The sequence below is a fragment of the Haematobia irritans genome, chromosome 3 (genome assembly GCF_050003625.1).
Source record: "Haematobia irritans isolate KBUSLIRL chromosome 3, ASM5000362v1, whole genome shotgun sequence".
Classification (NCBI taxonomy): Eukaryota; Metazoa; Arthropoda; class Insecta; order Diptera; family Muscidae; genus Haematobia; species Haematobia irritans.
In genome coordinates this window covers 175,859,489-175,879,255 of record NC_134399.1, presented here as the reverse complement: position 1 = coordinate 175,879,255, position 19,767 = coordinate 175,859,489, and the positions used below count along the sequence as shown (strand labels likewise).

The following is a 19,767-nucleotide window of genomic DNA, read 5'->3' as shown; positions in this document are numbered from 1 at the left end:
TTCTATAAGCCCAAGAAGTAAAATCGGGATCTCGGTCTATATGGGGGCTATACCAAAACATGGACCGATACTCACCATTTTTGGCACACCTCTTTACAGTCATAAAATACCTCTAGATTTCAAATTTCAGGCAAATTGGATAAAAACTACGATTTCTATAAGCCCAAGACCCCAAATCGGGAGTCGGTTTATATGGGGACTATATCAAAACCTGGACCGATATAGTACATATTATAATTCACATGTAACTAGTTCGTTATAGTCGGAATTCCTACGGAATTAGAATTAAAAACAATCGAACTACTCTTATTGGGATTGTCGGAAAATCAACTTTCACTCATTCAATCGATTCAGAAAAATGATTTCACCGCTGAAAATTTTAATTAAAAAACGTTCTAGGATTCAAAAAACAAAAAAAAAAACTAAAAAAGATCACTTTAAAGTAAAAAAAAAATAATATTCTGTCTATAAATATTCAAGAAGTTTTGACTAATCAAGTCTTCTCGATTTTTATGAAAACTGTTGACCGTCATTAATTTTACAAATGATACCAAGTTGGTCAGTATCTTCTTCTAGAAGCCACTTAAGAATAAAACTATTGAAGGGATGTTTAAAAAACACTTTATAAAAATAAAAAAACTATAAAAAAAGCGTCAGCACCTCTAGTTGATGTCACAGGCGAAACAAAACCAACATCCGAACATACAAATGAAAATTATGATCGACAAGGATTATTATCTTAGCTACCCTGATTTGCAACAACAATTATGAAATAAATAAATCGCAATTTCGACAAAATATCAGATATGACTCGTTGGGAATACTTAATATAATTTTTTTTTTTTTTTTTGGAAAAGTTGAAGAAATTTTGTGTCTTATAGCTTCTCATAAAGCAAAATTGCAAGATTAATAAATTTGGGTTCATAGAAAAGAAATAAACCGATATAAAACATTTTTGGTAAATGATAAATATCCAGGCTTTTAGGTTGGTTGAAAGGTCGGTCTATATGGCGACTAGAGCTCGACCGAAGAATCAGCTTCGGCATTTGGCCAAAAATCAATAATCGGTCTTGGGCGTCAAAAGACCGATTAAACGAAGCCGAAGCATTTTTAATAAATTATTTCATATCGAGTTGTCCCAGTATCGAATTTGTTCCAGTCAAAACACCCAGCACAAATAAAACAAAAAGCTCAAAGTTAGCCATATTGGAAAGATATGACTCCTTGCCCAATAGAATTGACAAAAACATTCCGCCGACAAGCGTAGCCAGCGAACAATTGTTCAATGAATCCGAACGAAGATCGAGCTTGCATGGAGAAAATGTACAATTTTTGTTTTTTTTTTTTTTATTTTTATAATATATCAAACTACTGAATTTGTTATACTAAAAAGTCTGTGAGTTTTGAAAGAATATTATAAGACTTGGACTGAATTATCTTCCATTGTTGTTTTTTATGCCTTTGTTCAGAAAAATATGCCAATATTGAAGTAAAACACTCCAAACATCTTTAATTACAAATTTTCGGCTTCGGCCAAAAAAAAAAAAAAAAAAAAAAAACGCTTCGATCGAGCTCTATTGGGGACTGTTAACCAATGTTAGGTTAGGTTATGTTAGGTGGCAGCCCGATATATCAGGCTCACTTAGACTATTCAGTCCATTGTGATACCACATTGGTGAACTTCTCTCTTATCACTGAGTGCTGCCCGATTCCATGTTAAGCTCAACGACAACGGACCTCCTTTTTATAGCCGAGTCCGAACGGCGTTCCACATTGCAGTGAAACCACTTAGAGAAGCTTTGAAACCCTCAGAAATGTCACCAGCATTACTGAGGTGGGATAATCCACCGCTGAAAAACTTTTTGGTGTTCGGTCGAAGCAGGAATCGAACCCACGACCTTTGAAACCCTCAGAAATATTGACCAATGTGGAAGTTTTGTAATATACATTGTTTAAGTGGTCTAAAAACAGCAAACTCAAATTTTAGGTAGTGGAAATAAAAATATTTTGTATAGCACATTGAGTAATACAATCTGGAGTTCGATTTATATGGGAACTTTGACAAAACATGGACCGATATACTCCATTTTCGATCTTCGGCTGCCTACAAACAAAAAACAAATATGAGTTAATTTTCAGTGTGATAACTTCGTTATTGAATATGCTATTATAACAGGCAACTTATAAATATGTATTATAGAAATTGAAAGAGTCCTTCTGTAGCGACCATAGTCTAATGACTAACATTCAGCATTTATGGCTTTAAAAAGTGGTGTAAATAGACTGACATAAAATAAAATCAAAGAATAAATAGTAAAGTATAAAAATCGAGTTTCGATTATCAAAATCAGGTTCGCATGATAAGGGAATGTGTTGAGCCGGAGCTGCTGCGATAACAAGATCAAACTTCAAAATTCGAAATCAGAATTGAAATTGATTAATGTTTTTTTTTTTTTTAATTTACATTAAAAAAAAGTAAACTTTGATTGATGTTTATAATCGTTTGATTTTAGTAGCAATGAAGTAAACAAGTCGACTTGATCCATTGATGCATTAAGTTGGAATTTCGAAAATAACGAAAACAATGCTGACCAATTAGTTGTTTGTAAAGTCGTTTTTTGTTTTCAAATTTCAGCAAAACAAAATAATAATCAATATCCCTTTCCGTTTTTTTCTATATTTTTAGCCCTTATACATACAAGACTTTTTCGACGAGAAATAAACGCTCAGGATATACCCTTTTCAAATAATAGCTTACAATCACCACCTCCTGCCACTAACACCAATGCAGGAGTTGGACAATTTTCTTCTATGGGTGGAGGCGGCATTGGTACTTTAGAAAGACAACGCTTGGATTCGGTATCGTCAAGTGATGAATCCAATTCGCAATCTTCCTCAACACGTAGAGCTAGTTTTCGTTTGAAATGTAAATTTTTACCATTTTTGGAAAATATCAAAGTGAATCGTTTGATAAAAGATTCAAATGTCTTAAATGCCAAAGATGGTAATGGCTGGGACTGGGAAGTTATATCAACTATTATTAGGGTAAGTACCACTTCTTAAAAAAAATTTTGGGTGTTTTTTTTACAAAATGCATTTTCTTTTAGTCAAATCTTATAAGAAAAATGGAAGATCCCAGTTTAACGTTCCTGAAAAGTCTCATCGATTATTATAAGCCCAGTAAAAATTGTTTTTCACATCAAGAATTGGATTATACGAAACCTTTGCCACCCTATGTACAAGTGGGTTTAGATCTAATCGATTGGCTTTTGGCCATTTATCCATTGGAAAGTGTTCGTCTATTGACTGATTTCTTTACGGATGTGGCTTCACAACTTTTGGCCGTTACAACATCAAATCGGGCTCATGATTGTCTATTTAGTCCACAACATATGGATAATACCATGTGTCAACAGTATTTTCTCTTCATTGGTCGTATGTGTAGGGCCCAAAAGGGTATAACGATATTAATCAATACGGCAGTGTTTGAACAGTAAGTGTCTCTCTCTCTCCAGCTAAATGATGTCCATAAGATGAATTTTACCTTTGAATATTTTGCGCTCTCTTGCAGTCTTACCAATTTGGTGCGCAATACAGTTCATGTATGTTATGTGAAATTGATTGTATCAGGATTGGATTATAGTTTGGATTCGATGACCCGTAAGGTTCTAGAGACCGCCTTAACCTCTGCCAGAGATAAATGTGGTCGTTTATATGCCACACAATTTCTTACGGTGCTGCTTAGAGCTCGTATACCAAATTTTGAGGTTTGGGGTATACCCTTGATTATACAACAAACCAAGGATCCCGATCGTAGTGTAGTCTTGGCAGCAATGGATGTATTGGAAGAGGCATGCCATGAGAAGGTATATTTAGAAGGCGTATATATAAAATAATATCGTAACTTATATTTTTCTGCTTTTCAGTATTATTTGGAGGAAATTGTTAGTCTATGGCCAAATCTTAAAATTCTCGGTGATGTAGGCCGTTTGCTAATGGCTCGCTATTATTCCCTGTCACGAGGTCTTAATCAACCAAAAGCGAAAGTCAAAGAAGAAATCGAATACTGGAAAAATGGCTACAATAAGAGGCGAGCGTGAAATCCCAATAATAGTCTAACAAAATGACAAAATTTCTATAGATTTGTCTTTTTGTTTGACTTTTTGGTATCCAGGGGACATTACTAATTTGCAAATTATTTTCTTGTCTCTCTTTTTTTCTGCAACAAATATAGATATGTTTTGATTGTTGAAGCTGATACACATTCCAGTCTAACACTTCATGTGCGCAATGAAGAGGGTTGTTATAGTCGTCGTAATTGTAATACACGTCCCATTATTATACCTCCTAATATACCCGCACATTTATATGGACAAATGGTTCAGACAACCCAGGGCACAACGGCTCTAAGGAAATTTGGCGATTTACCTCAGTTATTGGATGTTATAAGCGCTGGCAAATGCTCGGATGAATTGGAATGTTTAGAGTTGAAAGCTGCTATATGGGCCGTTGGTCATGCATCGACACATTCGAATGGTATTGAATTTTTTCTGGAATCAGGATCAAGGTGAGTTATAAATAGTACAGAAAAAACTTACTCACTATAAATAAATACACGGTGTGGGAGTTTCTTCCTTTAGTTCCACATTAACTAAGAATGCCTATTATATACACGGTTGCCACACTTGGTAGAATTTTACCAAAAATGGTAGATTTTTGCAACAAAATACCTCTCTAACTAAGAAGAGGTACTTCAAAAATTTTCTACAGAAATGAAATTTTCATAATATTTTCTATAGAAATACATTTTTAAAACAAAAATTTCTATAGAAATAAAATTTTGAGAAAATATTCTATAGAAATGACTAAATTTTCTATAGAAATTAAATAGTGACCAAATTTTCTATAGAAATAAAATGTTGACAAAATTTTCTATAGAAATAAAATGTTTGCCAAAGTTTTCTATAGAAATAAAATTTTGTCAAAATATTCTATAGAAATAAAATGTTGACATTTTATATAGAAATAAAATTTTGACAAAATTTTCTATAGAAATAAGATTTTGATAAAATTTTCCATAGAAATTACTAAATTTTCTATAGAAATTAAATTTTGAAAAATTTGTCTATAGAAATAAAATGTTGACATTTTCTATAGAAATAAAATTTTGACAAAATTTTCTATAGATAAGATTTATTTGTTTGGTAGTTTTTTGGTAAAAATTTCTCTAAATTTTGGTAGATTATTTTTGGATTGAGTTGCATCACGGTTGCCACTCAATATCAGAATTTCCAGTTTTTACCTACTACATTTATACACTTATGTTGTTGTTGTTGTAACAGTTTTTAATGTAGTTTCATCCATTTTGTTCTATGCTTGTGTAGTTCAGCTGGTAGCCAGATCAAGGAACTCTGCGACAAAGATGGGGTGTGTCCAGAGTGATCTGGTAGTGAGACGGGTAGGCTTAGCTGGGCAAGCAAAAAGGTGACGAGTGCCATGTAGCCCTTGATTACAGATGGGATACACGTCAGCTACGCTGCTATCAATCACTGATAAGTACGAATTGAAGCGGCTGCACTTGCCTGATCTTAGTTGGGCCAAAACTACCCTTGTCTGCCGTGGGAGGTCTCTCTCCTCCGGTGCTATGGGCGGCGGTCGAACTCCGAGAACAGGATTAACCTTGTAGCTTCTCACCGCTTCAGCTACAGTATCCTCATGAATCCTGTTCAGACCTGTCTGGTACGCTGCCTGATCTAGAGGCTCTCTTTTGTAACACTGGATCTCGGGCTCTAGAAGGTGAAGATCAACCCTTACATTCCTGGGTGGAGGTTGTCTATCCACAAGATGGTGATTCGGATGACAACTTCGATGGCAACCCAAGAGGTACTGCTTTGACAACATGTAGTTGTGTCGACGCACTGGGATGATCTTAGTCTCCGCATAAAGGTGATCCAGGGGTGTACTGCGGTTCTAAGGGCAGCGTTCTGACAGGTCTGTATGTTATTCCACTGCGTATCGCTCGCTTGAGGTGTCCACACTGGCGCTGCATAGTTTACCACTGACCGGCCAATTGCCTTATATGTAGTTAACAAGCTTTCTTTGTCCGCACCCCAAGTGCTGCCGGCAAGCGACTTGAGGACCTTGTTTCTACCGCGGAGCTTATCACAAATTGCAGTGGCATGGGCGGACGACTTGAAAAGGCTGTCGAATGTGACCCCGAGAATCTTGAGGTAATTTGTTGTCGGAATTGTTTCGCCATCGACTCCGACATTCAACTGCCTGCGTACTTCCGCCGTCCATGTAGTGAATAGTGTGGCTGAGGATTTGGTGGTAAATATCCTCAAATTTTTTGCAGTGAAATAATTGGTAAGACCAGCGAGGTAGACATTCAATCGATCGCAAATGTCATCAACAATGGGCCCGGATGTCATGATTGTGCAATCATCCACATAAGACACAATCTCGACGCCGTCAGGAGGGGTGGAAGGTAGAAGTTAAACAGTGCCGGAGATATCACCCCGCTCTGGGGAACTCCCTGTTTAACTCTACGGGGTTTTGACTTCTTGTCCTTGAAGTCCACGTACGACTGGCGTCCACACATTTAATTCAGAACCCAACGCTTCGTTCCTGCCGGTAGGGACGTATTCTCGATGTCCTCAAATAATGTGGCATGGTTGACCGTATCGAACGCTTTCGATAGGTCAAGCGCTACGAGGACCCTCCTATGACACGTCTTGGGCTGATTAAGTCCCCTATTGATATGTGCCGAAATGACATGTAAGGCTGTCGTCGTACTGTGTACCTTACGGAAACCATGTTGATGGTGGGCAGCTGGAAAATTCCCCACAAGGCTGGGGAGGAGTAGTGCCACAAGTGTCTGGGCTACTGGCGAGAGAAGGGATATCGGTCTGTACGATTCACCTTTACTCGAATCTTTGCCTGGCTTCAGTAGTGGAATCTCACTTCCCATCTTCCAGACATCGGGTATAATGAGTGATTCCAAGGACAACTTGAGGAGTCTGGTCAGGTACTCAACTCCCATTATTCCCAGATGCTTCAGCATTAGCATTGAAATTCCGTCATATAAGCGCCTTGGATGGTTTCGCGCTGTTGATGACATTGGTAACTTTGGCTGCAGTAAATTGTGGTGGGTCGCCGGCTCGGAGACCACGTATGCGACGAGTGGCTCTCCTTTTCGCTCTATCACTCTCGGGTTGCTCGACAAACTGTCGGTTGAAGTATTTGGCGCATCTCTTCGGATCAGTCGCAGTCACGTCGCCCATCACCTCTTGTAGCGGGGTTCGAGAGGGCTCTCACTGTCGACCACAATTTACCAGTTCCTGTGCCTAAGTTACATTGCTTCAGGTGCTCTAACCAAGTGTTCCGCTTGTGCCCGTCGACTATCTTACTAATCTCTAGATTTAGTTCTCTGATTCTAGGGGTTAGCACGACGGCGTTCATCAGGCCCGTCTGCGAGTCCCGCCGCTTCGGCTGGGAAGTTGGGCCTCACTTGGGCAATTCGACCAGCGGGTATGAAGCGAGCGGCTGCTGCGTTGATGATGTCCCGGAACGCCCTCTGGGCAACATGAACATGAAAGGGGGACGGGAATTCACTGAAGCGGCGATCGGTGTATTCTCTGAAGCCTTCCCACTTGGCTTTCTTTTGATTGATATACGTCCGGCGTTCATAGGTTATGAAATCGGAGGGTCGGTTACATATATACACTTATACACTTATGTTGAAATATCTTGATGGGGATATTTTTGAAATGTACATTGATTAAAATTGAACACTTTTCCTCCCTGGTTTGTTTATAAAATGACAGTAAATTTTAAGTTAAGTCTTTATCTGAAGGAACAAATTATATGGCAAAATAATGGACCATCAGATGAGCTATTTTACAACATTACTTTATTCAAAGTTTACTGAAATTTTGAAGAATATTGGTTTGATCGGGAGTCATGGGCAATGGGCGCGACAAGCAATAACTTAAGGTGACTCGAAATGGGATATTGCACAGCATATGCATAACAGTTTTTTTATGAAAAATGAAGATTGCACGAAACCTCATTTCCACATGAGCTCCTCGTTCGTCAGACCATCATGAATTCGTCAACACAGACAAACCAGCAAATAACTTGAGCTCATATTGGATATATAACATCACGATTACAGTATTATTTTGGTCAAATATTTGTTTAGTGAGACCCTTAGGCTCCTTCTTTTAGACTATTAGAAAAATATGTTAAAGAAATTTTCTGATAGCCCTTTGGAATTTGATATTTTTGATTCGTTTATAATATTTGTTTTTTTTTTACAGGATCTATGAAAAATTGGTTATTTTGGCTACAAAATGTGATATTTATTCCATACGATCGACTTGCTACAATGTACTGGGTCTAATCGGAAGCACAAATGATGGAGCAAATGTTCTTTTTAAACTGAGTAAGTCCTCATTATTATTAATCAGCAGACTTTATATTCATACGTTCTTTAATTTTACAGATTGGCTAAGTGTGCGTCATGATCGGAATACCATATGGCCAGTACATCAACCTGAAGATTGGATGCTTGGCAATTACACGCCTGTTCGTCATCATTTCGATGATGTACCTCCCTATAATTACACAGGGATGGAAGATCAAATCGATGGTTCCTATTACACGGGTAGCTATTGGAATTTACTGCTGAGTAGTACGAGTACCAATCGTGATGCGATTGGTGCGGCTAGTGCTAGCTCAGAGGCTCAAGATGCTAATACAACCACAGATAGTATTAAAACATCAGGGGAAGAGGTTAGTGTAGATAATCTCACTCAAACTCAACCAAATAAATTTAGTTCACCAAGAGCTAAACTTGAGAAGACATCTTCTTCACGACAGATAGGTGTTGGCTCGACCGGAGGCAGCATGGGGGTTGCTGCAACAACGGGTGGAACGGCATCGGTTGCCAGTGGTAGTAGTTCTAGTATTTTGCCTGCTGCGGCTAAATCAAAAACATTGCCTGAGGGATCATATCTACGACATGGTAGACATCAGCGTTCATTGTCGGAGTCAAAGACAACCGATGTTATAAGTTTACTTAGTACGGGACAGGTAGTTCCACCAGCTGGAGGAGCAGCACCGTTATATCATACACATCGGACACGTTATAATTCCTGTACAGATTCGAATACTTCGGGTGTAAGTAGTTGTGAATCGGTGACGGGAAGAACAGCAGCGGCCATGGGGTAAATATTTCCAAATTTAGTTGAAGGACAGGAACTAATCATGTTTGTTTTGTTTTCTTCACTTTAGGGATTATCAACAATTCCCCCTTAGCCCCATACCATCGATGTCTAATCTTTTGGAAATACCTTTGGGCCAATCGTCTTTATTGCGTCGTACTTCATTGGTGGGCAATTCCTATTTGCATAATGCCATTAGTCCCGTGGACATAAAAGGCTATGCTCAATTACGTTCCTTACGACGTCACTGTCGACCTGTTCTCTCCGAATCTGGTGCTGAATTGTATGATATTGTAGATCGTATCGATTTACTGTCGTATGCTTCATTTCGTCCTCGGAAATCTTCATTTGGTGATTCATCACGTAAAAGTAAGGTGCGAAGTTTAGATCGCCAGACATCATTACGAATGTATGCGTAAGTATTTTCAGAGTATATCAGAGTAAAAGTGACAACATTTTAATGGTGTTTACTCCGTTTCGTTTTATTTTTGCAGACACTTAGATTCGGAGGAACTACAGGTACCACTGCCTACTTTGAATACCCCCAAATTTTTATCTCAAAATGATTCTAAGGGACCTTGTTATGCCGGTACGATTGTTTATAATAATTAGCACAATTAAGGTGTTAATTTTAATTTTTTCTCTATCCCTCCCTCCCTCTATCTTTCTCTGCAGGCATATGCTTACCGAAAAATCTCTTGGATTTATTCCCCACGCGAAACCTGTCACGAACCTATGTATCCCAGGATATACAAGATCAAGATTTGATGGATATTAATCTTTTGACCGCTAAACAACAATACCTTAACGATTCCCTGAATAATGAGGGCGGCGATGAATCATCTATTATATCATCTCTCTCTGATGTTTCGTCTGTGAGCAAACGTTCGAAATGGCAAGGAGCTAAACACGGCCGTAGCAATTGTTTGTATTGTTCGCGTCATAGAAAACGACTTTTAAGAATGGAAGGTGGTGGATCTGGGGATACATCCACCACCACTCTATGCGAAATGTATACTAATGCCTCGGCAGCTTTAGTGGCTGCTGGCATACAAGCCACAGTAGCGTTATCTAGGAAAGGTGGAGGTCCCGGAGGAGGAGGTGGTGGTGGTGGTGGTGGTGGAACATCTACTGCCAATACAGCTACAACAGGTACTGCCGGTGTAAATCCGGCAACCACATCCAATAAACCTCCTCTGCAACAGCAACAATATAGCAATGCCTCTTCAATACAACTTTCCGATTTGCAATTCCAATCCCCAGAAAGTATATTGAGTGAGGAAAGTATGCCCGATAAGCTAACCGCAAATATACTATACAATGTCCAGCGTTTGGCCAATCCAGTAAGTGCAAAACAATCCAAACTGGCCCTACTAGAGTTGAAACAAAAACACCCAGCATCTTTCCAAGATATCTGTCTCTATTCTGAGGTATGCCGTACCCTGGGGCGTTGCTCATATCGCATGAATGCTAGACGTTTCCTGCAGGAATTATTTCTGGATTTAGATTTTGATTCATTTTACCATGAACCCCTGGATATCTTGAGTAAAAAGGATAAGGATACATTTAAGAGGCCTGACATTAAGGATCGTTTATGTGGTCTACCTTCGGGTGATAAAATGTCTTTGCTTAAGGAAAGAATGAAACGAGATTTGAACAATTCATCTATGCGTATGGATACCCACAATATGGGAGATATGAAAAACGATAATTGCCCCACATCGAATAATAATAGCTGCTCGTCATCATCGTCATTGTCTGTGAGCGGAGGAGGGACATCGTTGAAACCTCATTTGAAATCACAGCCTTTGGCTAGTGTGTATGAGGCTAGCTGTGAAAATTTACTCTTGGATCCATCACCACGGATGAAAAATGTAACTACCATAGCGGCAAAATCGACGAAACTAAAACAGAATAGTAAAAATTTTACCAAAGCTCCACCGCCTGCTGCCCCACCACCTCAACCTACTCTTCACGAATACAATACCGAACTTAGGATAACATCGGACGATGATGATGATTGCGAAGATGGAGGTGAACAGGTCCGTGGTTTGTATGCTCTAAGGGACCTTAACACGAAAAAGCAAGAAATTGAACAAAATTGTGATGAAATCGATGGTGTGGCCAACACATCATCGTCCTCCGTGTACAGCTTAAACCCCGCCTCCTCTAATCCCATACAAACGGCCGTTACGAATGCCTACTCCACACAAAATTCATTTCTATGTAGTGGTGGCAGTGGAAATGGTGGCACCAGTAGTGGCGGGGGCGGTAGTGCTAGCACACCCATAAGCAGTAGTACTTGTAGCGATCAAACTACCACCAGTAATCGTAGCATCTGTACCATTTCCCATCAACCATTGAATCATAACAGTAATCGTCTTAATTCCACCACAACCACACCGCTAACATCACCGCCCCTACTCAGCACCAATAAGCCCATAGAAAATGAAAATACCAAATATCGTAGAGGACGTTTTTATACCCTAGAGTTGGATTTAAGCTGTACAAAGAATAAATTTCCCATAACAGATAGGACAAACAAACAGACGCTGAACACTTCCAAAGTTAGTGTTAATGAAAAGTGTGTCAATAGCAATGTTTCCACAACGCCCACAACGACCTCTTCCCAGTCGTCCACTTCGTCTATAGCATCACCGTCAAAGCGATTTCTAACCGCATCGTTGGCAAGTACAGGAAACAGTAGCAGGGCAAATTGCACACTACTCAGACAAAATTCGTTGGGATCAGAGTCAGCAACGGCCTATAGATCGCCCGGGTTTAGATTTTCGTATACAGGTGATATGAAATCGCCGACATCTACTGCTGCTAATTTATTACCTCCACAACTACCGTTGACATCAATGCATTGCTCCTCATGTGTTTCTCAATTCCAAAATACTGCCGCAAGCTTAGTTACTAATGTCCCACCACCACCATCATCATCATCGTCATCTACCACAAGTACATCCCAACATTATCATCATCACCATCCGGAAACCACAATAGATCACAAATATCTAATAACCAAAAGTCTGGCTGCTTCATTGGCCCAGCCAATTGGAACATTATATTGTGAGAAACGCTTACAATCTTCCAAGTCGGAAGCGGGATTAGTGCAACAATCTTGCAATAATAAGATTACCACTGCTACTAGCCCAACATCTACAGCGACAACATCGTTTCCTCCCCCGCAGTCATCGGTTATTAGCTCCTTTGTGGAAGTCGGCCCAGATATTCAACCAAAGACTGCTACTACTACAACACCCTCGTGTAAGTATTCAAATTTTTAGTTATGGAGCAGAAAATGCCGGCTAAACTGCTCCGAGTATTACTGGTTCGAGCCGGCATCGAAACTACCCGACCATGGACATCGGTAAGACGATGCATCATAGTGAATATATATTGGATATATTTGCCTCTGGGTAATAATTGCTCGGGCCTGGATAATGACCCAGTATGGAAATCTATCAACTGCTTGGTGAATTTTTCACATCATTCTCCTTCATCGCCAATAAAGGAACTATTATCATCACCAGCAGCATCATCATGGTTTCTCATTTCTCCATCATGTAGTATTAAGTCGAAGCAACAACTTACCATAGGCAATTGTTGGCTTACTAATGCCTGTGGTATGTTTTCGAATGATGGCGGCATTCATGGTGGTCTTCCTATATTCTTTGGCGATCATTATGACTGCCGCCAACAATAAAAATAACAACAACAACAACACCAGCACCTCTAACACCACCACAATTTCATCAGCATCATCAAGTATTGTTGGTTCAAGTAAGCAATCATAATTGTATGTATATTTATTATTACTATTATTTAAGATGCTAAAACAAACAGTTCTTTATACTACTTTAATCTAAAAAACAAAAAAAAAAAAAAACAAATATATATAAAAAACTACAAACATGTATTTTTGTTATGAAAACGAAAAAGCACAGAAAAATTAAAATTAATTTTTTTTAAACCAAAAAACCTTATGTAGTTTTATTCAGAGCAATAAAGGGATTAAAATAATATATATAGACGAGCCGCCGTGGTGCAATGGAAAGCGTGCCCGCCTTCCGTACAAAAGGTCATGGATTCAATTCCAGTTTCGAGCAAACACCTACAAGCGGTAGATTATCGCCTCTCAGTAAAGCTTCCCTTTCGATTGTGAAAATAACGGATAGATGATTTGAACCCAACGGTATGGTATTCTCTTAATTAACTCTGGCCAATCAAAGAGAAAACCCCCATAGATTGAAATCACAATTACCTATCATTTAGTAAGAGAACACATTGCAAATAAATTAACAGAGGATAGTTTTATTAATATACCAAAAAGTACATATAACAGAAACATAAATAAAAATTAAGTAATTTATGTAATAAAAATTAAAGATTGTTTTTTGTTTTAGATTCCAATAGATTCCATGTCTAATGACATTCATTAACAAGAAATCGAGAAAATTAAAAATAATATCCAAAGTATATATAGTAAAGCCAGAATATAGTAAAGACAGATAAAGGGCATAAGATGTGATTTGGTGGTTGGATTGTACTGTGATTGGAGATCCAACTGAAATTTGCTTTGTTTTCCTTCTACTTCTTCGATCGCATTTATTGATATTTGGCTAAAGTACGTATTGGAACATAGCCACCATTATTTGCCATGGGCTTTGAGAAATCTCCAGCAGATCTGGAAAACAGATAATTATACCGTCACTTATAACGAAATCGATGGGCTATCTTAATACTTTACCTCCAAAACAATGAGCCTCCCCTGTTGAGTTCTTTTCGGGCTTGTAAATCACTGAAACAATCCATCCATCCACTATATTGAGGCATTATGGGAGGTTGACCAGCCATTATTCGGGATCCCGATACAGTCATACATGTGGATACCACATTAAAAGGATATAGAACACATGAAAATGCATACTGCAAATAAAAAAACAAACGCCATAAAAATATACATAAATATACTATATAAGATTTCGAAATTAATATAAACGGAAATGTGATTTATGTACCTGTGTAATACCAGCAGCGAATTTAATGATCAATTTATCCTTGATCAGATATTTGCTTAGTAGAAACACAGTGGGGCTGGTCAATACCACGCAAGAAACTTCATACAATATCTTGGGTAAAATACCTGAAAAGAATCCTGAAATTCCTTCATGTTTGTAAATTTCAGCTATTGAACCCAATATGGATTTGTACAAAGATTCACGACCAATGAATTGGGCCATCATTCGCACCGAGATAACACGGAAGAGATGCGAAACGATAATGCCCAATACACTAACGAGAACATCGTACATTAAATTTTGTTTGAATCTAATGTACCTTGGGATAAATAACACAAAATTTTCAACGTCATTGAAATTTTTTGATTTTGTTAGATAATTTGATAATTTATTCTCTCTTGTTTTGGGCTTATCAAATTGAGAAGAATTTTTCAATGTCTCAAGCTTGAAAAATTCTTTTCAATTTGATTTTTGATTTTATTATAGAATACTTACATTTCTTCATCACTAAGGGCCATTTCATCATTGTCTCCCTCAATAGATTTTAGACCCAAACGGTCCGCAATTTCAATCACCAACATGCGAAAAATCGCCGCCACTAATTCTGGGAGGAAACCCCGATAGCAGCCATAAAAACCATCAATGTTTTGGATATGGCCAACTGAAAATATATTGAAATAGAAAAACAATTAATAAAAAATCATTTTAATTCAATCTAAAGGCCTGTACTATGTTCGAATTTCGAGTTGATTATATGCTTTAAATCGATCTATTTTCATAAAGTAACCGCGAAAATTTCAAACTGAAATCCGATCATAGTACCGGCCTTAAAACTTAATCGCCGCCTCATACTATATTGGAATATATTCGGCAGTATCATAATTGGTTCTCCCAATACCGACAGTCCTGGTACTGCTGATATCGGCTCATGTCCCAATTGAACTAGAACCGTGAAATATTCCAATGGATGAAGAGCAGCATATCCAAATAACATACCAAAACGTATCCAAGAACACATTCTATTATTTTCACTCGCGAAAATTGAAAATATATATTTCGTATTTTGATATTTCGTTTTTCTTCACAAACTCGACTATATAAGTCAATTGTTAGAATATAACTGGCAACAATTGTTGAATTTATGTGGTTACTAGACTCTAAAGAGAATGCGTAACCCAGGCAACATTTGTTGTTGATTTTTAAGCTTACTATGTTTGCTTTTTCAACAAGAACTTTAAAATAAAAATCGAAAAGTATATATGACGACGATAATAAGTCTGTTTGCGCACACTATCTATTAAAAACTTGGTAGAGAGTTAAAAAAACGATTTTACTGTCTTTGCTAACATTGACAGAAATATACGCGAACGCCATCCGGTATCAATTTACTTTGAAAAAAATTTACAGCTTTTAAAACAAAAAATCCGTTCTCTCCAAATTTATTATTTTTTATTTATTGTTTGTTTGTTTTGGGATCTCATTAACTGCCTGTTCGTGGAATTTTCGTTCGCCTCGAGACGAACGATTCGTCAAAAATCATATATTGATATATCGAAAACAAGAGTCTGTAAAATCCCAATTGTTTCGGTGTTCGATAGTAAATCATAAATAATGATTTCATGACAAATTTCAGGATTTTCTATCAAATATATCTAAAGTTATTTTAATTTCAATCTAGACGAACGATTCGTCTCGAGTCGATTTTGTGTTTCATGAACAGGCAGTAAGGCCGGTATGCACCTCTAGCGAAAAATTTCATTCCCATAAGAAATGTATTGCTATTTATGCTAACGAAATTTTCGGTAGCGTTCAATTTCGTAAGCTGGTACGCACCTCTAATGAAAATAACAGGGTTGTCAAAAGCATATTTTGGCAGCAAACATTTAATTTATTACAATCATTGTGTACGTAAAAGTTTTAAAAGGTCTGTAAATAATAAACAATTTATTTGAGGAATATTTGGGACATATATTAACAATTTTTAAAAGCGATTAGCTGGTTTAAGATTTGTGTACACAGCCCTGTTTTTTTGTTGTAGACTTAAATAAATTTTTGCTACCGAAAATTTCGATAGAGGTGCATACCGGCCTTTACCAGTAAAACTCCAAGGTATAATTTTGTTTTTTGTCTATATTGAATTTAATGTAATTTTCGTACAAATTTTAATTTTTGAAATATATTCGTTTCGTTTCTATTCACTCGTGTAATTGGAATATAATATTTAATAATGAAATAGGTTTTATACGAGGGCAGTTCGGAAACTTCTTAGCCTAGCACAAACAGCGCGGTATAAACAGAAAAAAGTTGTGTTTTGGAAACTTCCATCTCTGTTATGAACACATGTTAAATTTTGTTTCGATCTGGCAACTCCCTCATATAGAAACAGGTGTTCAAAAAAGACGCATCTGCAATTTTTTAAAATGGAAACATTAGAAATGCGTGCTGTCTAATTCTTTCGAGTAAAAGTAGTAGATATGTCATGACAAAAATATTGTACGAATTTATTTCGGCATAAGCTGGCTATCATAAACCTTTTTTCGGAAGGTTCAAGTGTGGTTCATTTTGGGTTTAGCGAACTGCCTGAATTTATTCTAATAATTGGTTGTTAGTTTTGCTGCAAGTAGAGGATGCTGATGAGGAATGTGGTAATTCCGAAACGAGCGTCCATCCAACCATCTTGCAGTCAATAGGGCTTTGCCCAAATAAATTTGACAAACATTATTTTCATCTGTTGGTTAGGCTACACTTGTAGTTTAGTCAATGCATGGTTTTAAGCTGAAATCCAAAACAACAACAATGATTAAAAATATACAATATCAATATAAATTTTACAAACCAGAGTACACCCAAAAAAATTTGTTACTCATAATAGCAAAAATGTTTGCTAAAACAGCTGATTTTGTTTGCTGAAAAAGGGACAGCAGTAGCATGTAGTTGTTTCAGCAAACATTCATTAGTTGAAACAGCAAACATTTTTTACAACTAAAATAGCAAACAAATGCTGCTGAATTAGCAAACCTGTTTGTCAAAAGTTGTTGACAAACATCGCTGCTGAAATAGCAAACTGCGTTAGTTTAAATAGCTAAAATTTTTACTGCTATAACAACTACAAATGTTTGTTGTCCCGCACTCATAGAAAAAAGTCTGCTAAAACAGCAGTCGATGTCTGCTGTTATATTTTTGTACTTCAGGGCTTAATGAACGACAATTTATAAAATTTTTAGGTTATACATTTTTCCCCAAAACAGAACCAAGAACCAAAAGTAGTTTTTGGTATATTTTTGCACTGTTACATACTTACAAGCTCCTAAATACGATCAACAAACATTTTGTTTGCTGTTATGCCTCAATTCGACAAATATTCAGATTTTTGGTCAAATATGTTACTATAGATATTCATAAAATAAAAAACTAGCAAAAGAGTAAAAGTGCATTTTACTCTCATTGCTTAAAATTGCTGAAAAGTACGCGAATGCAATCCAGTAACTAGAGAAAAGTAATCGTGAAAAATTAGCGGCTAAACTCGAACCCACTTTAAAATGTAAATTACTAAAAAGTGTTGCTTGTTCACAAATATTATTGCATAATCAAAAAATACTAATTGTTTTTAACGTTTGAAGTTGTATAATATGTACCATTTGACTGGAGAGACTTTATAATTTTATTCGGATCAGCAGAAAATTTCAGCAAACTACTGGCTTTTCTGCAGTATGTCTGCTGTTCCAAAATAACAGATTGTTGGCTGTTTTAGTAAAAAATCTGCTAAAACAGCAGCATTTTGTTTGCTGAAAAACAGCAGACAGCGTTTGCTATTGGGACTTTTTTTCTATGAGTGTAGTTCCAAATCGCATTTTTTTGGAAATATTTCTGTAACTTTTGAATGGATTAAGATATCAACATGATATTTTCTTTATGTCAAAGCTGAGATGTTTTTTCTATGTTTACAGGTTTGTAGGTCCCTAGTGTATGTATGTATGACTTCTTTATTTCATCATATAAATTTTGTTTGTACAATTTCAATATGAGTATGTTTATAATATAAAATAATATAAGATAATATAAAGAAGATGTATTTTAATTCATGTACATTGTAACGTCTGTCAATAATGTTTGCTTTCGATTGAATTCATTTATAAGAAACTTTCTATATCGTAAACAGTAACTTATGTATTTTAAAAGATTTTTCCAGTGATTTATATCTCGGCCGTCTAATGGTATGATTCAAAATGCTATAGAGCTAGGGAGAAAAGTTTTGAATTGCTCAATGTTTATACACGCTCACAAAAAATCGCTTCTGTAACATATACTCCCAAACATATTTTGCTTCAAGCATATACATTTTTGGGTATTGCCCAAACATTTATATGTTTGATCTCTACCAATTTATAATATGTTTGAAAGCATATTGGTCTAAACAATATATGTTTGGGTAGTCTAAGTTCCAAACATTTTGTATTTTTGCATCCAAATTCAATAATGTTGTCTTCCAAAAAACAATATGTTATTATGTGACCATATAATATGTTTGGAAGCATTTTTTTTTTTTTTTTTTATTTTTTTTTTTTTTTTTTTTATTTATTTAAGTCTATGGATATAAATCCTTACAGACTACCGCTTAATAATAAATTATTTCTAAAATATGCTTAAATTCAGTTTCACTGAGTGAGAAATCTAAATTATATATTTCAGATATTGAATTGAATTCTCGAAGACACCGCAATAATGGCTCATTCATAGCATAATTAGTCCTATGTAAAGGAATATAAAAAATCTCACGTGCTCTTAACCTTCTTGGAGGCACATTAAAGAAAATTAATTCTAAAAGATTAGAACAATCAAAAATCCACCCAAAAATATTATATGCTTAAAAAAAAATTCTCCCAAACAATATTGTGCTCAAAATTTTATTTATTTATTTATTTATATATTTACAATCATAATGAATTATGAAAATAAACAGGTAATATAGGTGCTAACAACATAGGTTTTCGACCTGAATGCTCAAAATTTTGTTTCTGCCCAATTGTATATTCCCCGACATCTTTCTCACTTCCACGAGATTTTTTAGTTCTTAGCACCTTTTTCTGTAATACAAACATGTAGAAGAAATTATTCAATTTTATGATTTTTTTTATTTTAATTTTACCTTTTGCCGGACGGGGATTCGAACAGCGGACCACACAGTTTGTAAGGATCAAAGAAGTAGCTGATCAATTACCCAATGAAAAATAAAATGTTAATTTTGTAATAACAAGCAACAACCACCAACTTAATTCAATATCGCTCCCTGTTAAATAGCGCTCCAAGCTACTAAACACATATATGTTTATAGGCTATTTCTAAATTAATATATGTTTGCATCCAAGCATATTATATTTACAAACATTTTATGTCCCAAACATAATATGTTCTAACATATTAACATATATGTCCCAAACATGTTATGCTAGTTTATGAACATTATATGCTTGCACTCAAAAATATTGTGTTTAAAAATTTGTGTTCCAAACATA

At 36.4% G+C, this 19,767-nt stretch overlaps 2 protein-coding genes across 4 annotated transcripts in view; one reads left to right on the top strand and one right to left on the bottom strand.

Moving 5' to 3' along the window:
* The window catches only part of rictor (rapamycin-insensitive companion of Tor), a 197,983-nt gene extending 184,769 nt beyond the window's left edge, over nucleotides 1-13,214 (top strand). Inside the window, exons 7-17 of one of the 3 annotated variants that reach the window (XM_075299059.1) lie at nucleotides 2,687-3,045; nucleotides 3,108-3,493; nucleotides 3,572-3,866; nucleotides 3,927-4,090; nucleotides 4,235-4,567; nucleotides 8,322-8,446; nucleotides 8,507-8,796; nucleotides 8,884-9,230; nucleotides 9,298-9,642; nucleotides 9,722-9,816; nucleotides 9,903-13,214. In XM_075299059.1, coding sequence (XP_075155174.1) covers nucleotides 2,687-3,045; nucleotides 3,108-3,493; nucleotides 3,572-3,866; nucleotides 3,927-4,090; nucleotides 4,235-4,567; nucleotides 8,322-8,446; nucleotides 8,507-8,796; nucleotides 8,884-9,230; nucleotides 9,298-9,642; nucleotides 9,722-9,816; nucleotides 9,903-12,520 — 5,357 coding nt within the window. In that variant the 3' untranslated portion in view covers nucleotides 12,521-13,214. Of the gene's footprint in view, nucleotides 1-2,686; nucleotides 3,046-3,107; nucleotides 3,494-3,571; nucleotides 3,867-3,926; nucleotides 4,091-4,234; nucleotides 4,568-8,321; nucleotides 8,447-8,506; nucleotides 9,231-9,297; nucleotides 9,643-9,721; nucleotides 9,817-9,902 lie in introns of all 3 variants that reach the window. The other 2 variants (XM_075299058.1, XM_075299057.1) reach the window with 2 other exon arrangements.
* A 313-nt stretch (nucleotides 13,215-13,527) lies between these two features.
* Nucleotides 13,528-15,272, bottom strand: LOC142231299 (mitochondrial carrier homolog 2-like). The gene is made up of 5 exons (XM_075301914.1): nucleotides 15,107-15,272; nucleotides 14,750-14,915; nucleotides 14,255-14,573; nucleotides 13,984-14,162; nucleotides 13,528-13,920 (listed from the first exon to the last, which is right to left on the bottom strand). Exons 1-5 carry the CDS (start codon nucleotides 15,270-15,272, stop codon nucleotides 13,842-13,844), a joined length of 909 nt encoding a protein of 302 aa, XP_075158029.1. The 3' UTR covers nucleotides 13,528-13,841.
* Between the last annotated feature and the right edge of the window lie 4,495 nt (nucleotides 15,273-19,767).